General features: G+C 41.0%; 1 protein-coding gene across 1 annotated transcript; it reads right to left on the bottom strand.

The window, feature by feature from the left end:
* Positions 1-3,843: 3,843 nt before the first annotated feature.
* Positions 3,844-4,437, bottom strand: LOC136715003 (dynein light chain Tctex-type 5-A). Its single transcript, XM_066692670.1, has one exon. It carries the CDS (start codon positions 4,435-4,437, stop codon positions 3,844-3,846), a length of 594 nt encoding a protein of 197 aa, XP_066548767.1.
* Between the last annotated feature and the right edge of the window lie 4,494 nt (positions 4,438-8,931).

The raw sequence follows: 8,931 nt of genomic DNA on the forward strand, positions 1-8,931 counted from the left end.
TCTCTCTAAAGCAGGGCAGCAGGGCCGTGTGTCCATTCCCTGGTACAGCCAAGGCATAAAGCACGTTCAGTTCGAGCCCATGTCCCAACATGCTGCTGGATGAGGTTTCAAAGACAATTCAATTTCTTTATATTGATTGATTAGAAAATACTGTACTGAAGGGAGCTTTATTTTTTTTAAGGCGGGGTGCAGAGTTATACAGTATATGTATATTGTATAATAACGGAATTGGCTTTTATTTACAGCTCTTATTTTCAGAGCTAATGTGGCTGCTTATTTTTATTCAGCAGTTTCGACGAGGCTGCAAAAAAATGGCAAAAATGCAATGGGATAGAAGAATTTTATTTTAATTTGAAACTCAATAATACAGCAAGGCATTGGGCACGACAATGTAAAATACATTTTGTTTTACAAAATATTTGCTGTATTACACTCCAGTAGTTTCTTCGTTTAATCTAAATTGTGTTAAATAATTAGGAAAATAAAACGAATTAGGGGAAAATCAATTCATTTAAAACGATATGACTTAACCCAGTAGAGGGCAACAAACGACACAATATAAGCGGAGCATGAGGTTGTGCAAAATATTGCACACTTAACCACACCAACAGTTACCTAAGACATTTCGCGTTTCTATTATTACAGTGAGCCCATGACATTAAAAATAAACTTACATCTACACTGTAAAGCAAAACAAATTAAAATGACATTTGGCTTAAGTGTGTTATATCAAATTATAACAACGTGACGTCCTTAAGAAAAGCTACCCCCCCTTAATTAGAACATACACTCACCTAAAGGATTATTAGGAACACCTGTTCAATTTCTCATGAATGCAATTATCTAACCAACCAATCACATGGCAGTTGCTTCAATGCATTTAGGGGTGTGGTCCTGGTCAAGACAATCTCCTGAACTCCAAACTGAATGTCTGAATGGGAAAGAAAGGTGATTTAAGCAATTTTGAGCGTGGCATGGTGTTGGTGCCAGACGGGCCGGTCTGAGTATTTCACAATCTGCTCAGTTACTGGGATTTTCACGCACAACCATTTCTAGGGTTTACAAAGAATGGTGTGAAAAGGGAAAAACATCCAGTATGCGGCAGTCCTGTGGGCGAAAATGCCTTGTTGATGCTAGAGGTCAGAGGAGAATGGGCCGACTGATTCAAGCTGATAGAAGAGCAACTTTGACTGAAATAACCACTCGTTACAACCGAGGTATGCAGCAAAGCATTTGTGAAGCCACAACACGTACAACCTTGAGGCGGATGGGCTACAACAGCAGAAGACCCCACCGGGTACCACTCATCTCCACTACAAATAGGAAAAAGAGGCTACAATTTGCACAAGCTCACCAAAATTGGACAGTTGAAGACTGGAAAAATGTTGCCTGGTCTGATGAGTCTCGATTTCTCTTGAGACATTCAGATGGTAGAGTCAGAATTTGACGTAAACAGAATGAGAACATGGATCCATCATGCCTTGTTACCACTGTGCAGGCTGCTGGTGGTGGTGTAATGGTGTGGGGGATGTTTTCTTGGCACACTTTAGGCCCCTTAGTGCCAATTGGGCATCGTTTAAATGCCACGGCCTACCTGAGCATTGTTTCTGACCATGTCCATCCCTTTATGACCACCATGTACCCATCCTCTGATGGCTACTTCCAGCAGGATAATGCACCATGTCACAAAGGTCGAATCATTTCAAATTGGTTTCTTGAACATGACAATGAGTTCACTGTACTAAACTGGCCCCCACAGTCACCAGATCTCAACCCAATAGAGCATCTTTGGGATGTGGTGGAACGGGAGCTTCATGCCCTGGATGTGCATCCCACAAATCTACTTCAACTCCAAGATGCTATCCTATCAATATGGGCCAACATTTCTAAAGAATGCTTTCAGCACCTTGTTGAATCAATGCCACGTAGAATTAAGGCAGTTCTGAAGGCGAAAGGGGGTCAAACACAGTATTAGTATGGTGTTCCTAATAATCCTTTAGGTGAGTGCATTAAGCGGCATGACGTTTTAACCTTAAAAGCGCTAACATATTTCGTCCCCTAAAAGCACCAACGGGGGTATTTTTGGACCCGAATTGGATATGATGTAAAAATTTAACTTTCTGTCAAACAGTAACGCTTTTTCTTTGATTAACACTATGTAACACAATAAGCATATATTTGAACATTGTCACACATTCATTGCCAAATTTGTTGTTTTAAGACGGACGTTTCTGTATGTTTTGGACAGTTTTTTTAGCGGTGCCTACAGGAGAGTGTTGGTCCCTCTTATCTGTCTCAGATCACAGGGTGTTGATGGGCTCATGGTTGCTTTTGCTCATGCCTTCAAGTAGCAGAAGGTCAATTTGGTTTCAATTTAATCCACTGGCCTCCATTCTGCAGTTGTACAGTTGTACCCATATTTTGTGACAATAACTCTCAAATATACTACATGGCCAAACATCTGTGGACACCTACTCGTAGAATATCTCATTCCAAAATCATGGGCATTAATATGGATTTTGTCGGCCCCTTTGCTGCTATAACCACCTCCACTCTTCTGGGAAGGCTTTCCACTAGGTGTTGGAACATTGCTGCAGGGATCTGCTTCCACTTAGTCACAAGAGCATTAGTGAGGTCGGGCACTGATGTTGGGTGATTAGACCTGGCTCGCAGTCGGTGTTCCAATTCATCCTAAAGGTGTTTGATGGGATTGCGGTCAGGGCTCTGTGCAGGCCAGTCAAGTTCTTCCACATCGATCTCGACAAACCATTTCTGTATGGACCTTGCTTTTTGCATTTCCCAAACTATTGCCACAAAGTTGGAAGCGCAAAATAGTTTAGAATGTCATTGTATGATATACCATTAAGATATCCCTTAAGTGGAACTAAGGGGCTTAGCCCAAACCATGAAAAAGAGCCCCAGACCATTATTCTAGAGCCAGACCAGTGTTCTCCTGGCATTTGCCAAACCCATTGCATTTCCACTGCTCCAGGGTTCAATGATGGCAAGCATTACACCACTCCAGCTGATGCTTGTGATCTTAGGCTTGTGTGTGGATGCTCAGCCATGGAAACCCATTTCATTAAGCTCCCGGTGAACAGTTCTTGTGCTGACCTTGCTTCCACAGGCAGTTTGGAACTTGTTAGTGAGTGATTGTTGCAACCAAGGACAGACAATTTTTACACGCTATGCGGCCCCATTCTGTGTTGCATACCACTTCGCAGCTGAGTTGTTGTTGCTCTTAGACGTTTCCACAATAACAGCACTTACAGTTGACCGGGGCAGCTCTAGCAGGGCAGAAATGTGATCTGACTTGTTGGAAAGGTGGCATACTATGACAGTGCCATGTTGAAAGTCACTAAACTCTTCAGTACAGCCCATATTGCTATGTTTGTCTATGGTGATTGCATGGCTGTTTGCTTGATTTTATACAACTGCCAGCAATGGGTGTGGCTGAAATAGCCGAGTCCACTAATTAGAAGGCGTGTCCACATAAGTTTGGCTATGTAGTGCATAAATATATATGTATTGTCCAGTTGATTTTTCCTAGTGATCAAAATGGACACACAAGAGAGATCATTTTTTCAGTCCTCCACATTAACATAAAAATCATACAAAATTTAGATGGTAACTAGTTGCTTGACAAAGTCCTACAATTTCAGAAAGATTGAAAAAAGGGGTTCAGAGTTCTGATATTATTTAACCCTTGGGTTTTAAAATAAGCCTTCTTGGCACTTTTAGGTTTAAGTCTGAGGCTAATTATGGTCGTGTTCATGTAGCGCAGATATCTGCAGTTCTGCGCTGCTAAATCTGCATTACATGCGACCAATGTATTCCATTAATCTATTCCTGATACACAGCATACAGTACACAGAGGGCCAACAGGGAGTGGTTTTTGAAGCAGTATTCCGCGTACGAGTCGACCCCGGGACACCACAAACTTCTGCTGGAGCAAGAAACCTCAGCGTGCTTCGTCTGTGCCAGGACCACGAAGCAAATCAACTTATACCGCGGATACAATAGTCCCTTCGCAGCCTCTTTGATGCGCTCAGCCAGCCTCACAGTTAGCGCTGAACACGCCTCTCCGTCATACTCCACATCCTGCAGCAAATCATCCGCGACTGCTTTAATGACCGCCTGCGTTTCTTCCACCGAGAAGCGCCTTTCCGGCTGCGGCTGGTAACTGTTCTCTAAGGTCGGCTCCAAAGTTTTGGACCACGAAAACGCATTAGCTGAGACGAGGGACTTTGAAGTCGATATCCGCATATTGTGGAGCGATACCTCCCTCCTGGTGACCCAAGAGTCCCGTTTTGTAGCATGCTGCTTTTTCACGCAGCTGGTACTACTGTTGCTGCACTGTCTCTGGAGCTGTGGGTCTCTGGACTTCGAGCCCACTGGGTTCCTAAATGGCTTCCCAGAATCCCTTGTGGAGTCCATTCTCAGTCCACCTGTGAGGTTCAAGGACAAGCAGATAATATGGGGGACTATCGAAAACATAGAAAACACACGCACACCAAAAAATAATAAGGTGTCGAATCAAAGATAAATTAGTCAAAAAATAAAACTCACACTTATTTGAGCTCCAAAAACTATTTGTTATTATAACATAAGGTTCATATTGTTTGTTAACTTTTCATCAGATTCTACTAACCTGGCTAACTGGTAAACTTCTTTTGACGAGTTGTAGGATCCTAGCCCTCTTAAAAATAAGTTTACCAGTTTTGTAGAATCCAACGGATGTGTGCAATGGAACAGATATTTGAAGCGATCAGAGATCTAGGGGATATAGGGATGACTGGATTAATCAGGTTCTTCAAGAAAGTAGCCGAGAGGTTTTCCACTGGTTTCTTCCCAAGGAGATAACGAACAACCTGTTTTATGTATTACTATGTTTTCACCTTTAGGTAATGAATTGAAACAAAATATTAACAAACATTGAAACTTATTGATACAGATCTCCTTCTGAAACATTTTCAAATTGCCCTCTCGATTGGTATTTGCGAGACAGCATAACTTGAGGGATATACTACTTAAATGGGAAATACACTACCCATTTTTTTAAAAAACATCTTAATTATGTTATATTGTTTTAAATATGGCAATGTCAAAACAATTCTGAAGTGAATATATACTTAGGAAAACTGATTTATGAACGCATAGGAGGCCGCCATTTTCTCTCTAGCAGACAAACAGTGGCATCAGTGCGGCTACACAGTGTGGGGAGGCTGTGTTACAAACATGCCATGGGTTTTGGCTGTAAACAACACAGTGGACACTGTCAAAAAGCCTGTCAACATGGGTATTGATGTCAGACCAATCAACACATTTTTTGATCACGTTCAGTCAGATAAAACGTACAACAAATTCAGGTTGTGTAGCAGGCAGGTATTGCAAAGCAGTATTAACAAGTGACTAACAAAACAATTCTAGAAAAGTCGAGTCAGATAAAAACTTGCATACTGCTTCGTATTGAGATGAGATGTAATTCAGAATGTGGCTAGAAATATGGTTCCGTTCCACCTACATGGGGACTAATTTCTCTCAATGGTTTCTTGATCTCATATACAGATGGGTGACAAATTAAAGGAAAAACCAACATAAAGTGTCTCAGCATGGTGTTGGGCACCATGAGCCGCCAGAACAGCTTCAATGCTCTTGGCACAGATTATACGAGTCTCTGAACTCTACTGGAGGGATGAACACCATTCTTACAAAAGATATTCCCTCATTTGGTGTTTTGATGATGATCTCCCATAGGTGTTCAATTGGGTTGAGATCTGGTGACTGTGAAGGCCATAGAATATGATTCACATCATTTTCATACTCATCACACCATTCAGTGAGCCCTCGTGCCCTGTGGATGGGGCATTGTTATCCTGGAAGAGACCACTCCCATCAGGATAGAAATGTGTCACCATAGGATAAAGGTGATCACTCAGAATAACTTTGTCATGATTTGCAGTGAGCATTCCTTCTAGGGGGACAAGTGGACCCAAACCATGCCAGGAAATGCCCCCCACAGCATAACAGAGCCTCCGGACCCCCTCACTGTAGTGGTCAAACAGTCGCGCCTGTACTGTTCTTGAGAACACTAGCCAGTTGAGCATCTTAGTGACTGAAGCTCCTGCCATTCGTGTCCCAATAATGACCCCTGTTTCAAAGTCACTAAGATGCTTTCCTCTTGCCATCTTGATCCAAAGTCAACAACAACAAGAGGTCAATAAAGGAGTTTGTGAAACCGCTAAAGGGCAAAAATTGAAGTATCTTCGAAAATGAACAAGATGTGGCAAATGTTCTAAATGAGAATTTCAGAGATGTTTTTACTAAAGAAAAAATAGATAACATGCCACAGGTTAACAACCAGTCCTGTCAAACCCTAAGAGAGATCAGGATAAATGAGGAGGAGGTACTAAAGGGACTAGCAGACTTAAAAACAAACAAATCACCTGGGCCAGATGGTATATTTCCAACAGTACTGAAAGAAATAAGGAAAATTATTTATAGGCCGCTAACTCAAATATTCCAAAAGACACTTGGAACAGGGGATGTGCCAACTGACTGGAATACGGCAAATGTCATACCAATCCACAAGAAAGGGGACAAAACTGAGCCAGGAAATTACAGACTAATCATTCTCACCTGCATTACTTGTAAAATGTTGGAAAAAATGATTAGACAATAGAAAATAGAGGAGCATCTTAATGCAAACCATATTCTTGGCGATAGTCAACATGGGTTTAGACGAGGCAGATCGTGTCTTACTAATTTATTAGAATTTTTTGAACATACAACTGCAGCTGTAGATCATGTGAAAGCATATGATATGATATACTTAGATTTTCAAAAAGCTTTTGATAAGGTTCCACACCAAAGACTGATCCTCAAATTGGAAGCTGCAGGCATTTAGGGTAATGCAGTAATGTTCAGACTGTACAATGCACTAGTTAGAGCTCATCTGGATACTGTGTACAGTTCTGGGCTCCACACTTCAAGAAAGATATCGCTGCTCCAGAGGCAGTTCAGAGGAGAGCAACCAGACTTATTCCAGGTCTGAAGGGAATGTCCAACTGAGAGACTGAGGGAACTGAACCTTTTCACCCTGGAACAGAGGAGACTACATGGGGACTTGATTCAAGTCTTCAAAATCATGAAAGACATCGACCACATCAAACCAGAGGAGCTTGTCCAGATCAGCAGGGACACACACACCCGGGGACACAAATGGAAATTTGGCTTCAAGGCATATAAGACAGAAAACAGGAAACACTTCTTCAAAGAGAGAGGCGTCACAGTCTGAACAAACTCCCCAGCAATGTGGTTGAAGCTGAAAATTTGGGAATATTTATAAATAGACTGGATAGGATCCTTGGATCACTTAGTTATTAATGGACACCAAACAAGCATGATGGGTCGAATAGCCTCCTCTCGTTTGCAAACTTTCTTATGTTCTTAATTGCTTAATTGTATCATGCAGTACACCTCTTTGGAGGTGTTCCTCCACTCATGTATTCAGGTTTTTCATTTAATTTGTCACCCGTCTGTATGTACTTAAGGTGGAAATAAAAGTTCTCCACGTAAAACTTGACTATGTTAGTAATACATCAAACTTTTTATTTTTGGTAAAAAATGTATAGCTCATTGCTTTTCATGACCCCATAACTTTACTATCTCTTCAGATAACAAGCTGATTTTTTAAGGTCCTATAGACCTTAATACTTTCTATCAAATGCCTAAATTCCAGAGAGACTTATATTTAACATACAATATAAAGCAAAATGTAAAAGTACACTTTGTGTAATATTTCAAAGGCATAATTGAAACTCCTTTATACTTTACCATCTTCTACCTATATTTGTTTAAAGCTTTAAATAAACTGCCTGCTAATCTATGAATCATTATACCTTTAGAAATCCAAACTATCAATTATCTTAATCATGAGTTCAACCAAATTTAGATTTAGGCTTCTGTGATTTAATGCAATATAGGTGTACAGCAGAACTTGTGGGCGATTCACGACTTAAATCTTGATTGTTTTATGTGACCAAAAAAAAGACATTCAAACATATGTATGTATTTTATTTAAAACAAATATTTATAATAATACGAACAATAACAAAAGAACAGCACCACTCTCATCACCGTGCATAAATTTTAAAGTCAAATTGAAAAAATGCCTCTAGTAGGCTATCCCTGAAAAACAAAAATATGCAATAACGGTTGTGCAAGAATAAGAAAAGAACAGCACCACTTGCAAAGCTGTCATCGTTGTGCAGTTTTTTTTGTTTGTTTGTTTTTTTAATATCCAAAAAAAAAAAATTGTGAACAGAACAATTTTCATTTACTTTTGTCTTACAGGTTTCTTGTGAGGAAAACAAGCCTGTCTTCAGCCTCTGGCTCCAGGCATGCCCTTTGACATGTTACAATGTTCCCACCCGTACTGAAGACCCTCTCTGAAAGGGCACTTGTTGCAGGAATGGAGAAGTATTTCTTTGCCAGATTGCTCAGTCTTGGGAAATAGCTTCATGGAGTTTCCACCAATTGAAGTGGGTCTTTTTCTGGATCTGTGTTAGGGGACAACAAGTAGCTTGTCCTCCTCTGACTGAGAGGCAGATGGCACTGTCTTCCTGATGAAGCTTCCTAGAGTTTTCTTCTTCTTAGACACAGGTTCAGCTGCTTCTTGGCACACCTTCACATCTGTGCAAGGCTGGGGTGTGCTTTTCTCAGATAGCAGAGACACCAGCTCTGTAGCAGCTCTTTGCTTGATTCCCTCCACCTTGTCATGGTCTACGTATATCATCCAGTTCCGGGGGTCCATCAGTAAGGCCATGTCCAGGAGTTAATCTGTGGTAGGGTCACTGTATATGTTGTTGAGGTACTCCAGTATGGTGCTTTTGATTTGTTTTGTGTGCTCGGCAATTCATATCTGGGACA

This window comes from Amia ocellicauda, chromosome 19 (genome assembly GCF_036373705.1).
Source record: "Amia ocellicauda isolate fAmiCal2 chromosome 19, fAmiCal2.hap1, whole genome shotgun sequence".
In the NCBI taxonomy this organism is placed as follows: domain Eukaryota; kingdom Metazoa; phylum Chordata; class Actinopteri; order Amiiformes; family Amiidae; genus Amia; species Amia ocellicauda.

Excerpts from the sequence above, each read along its gene's own strand:
- LOC136715003 (XM_066692670.1), bottom strand. The coding sequence starts at position 4,437 with ATGGACTCCACAAGGGATTCTGGGAAGCCATTTAGGAACCCAGTGGGC.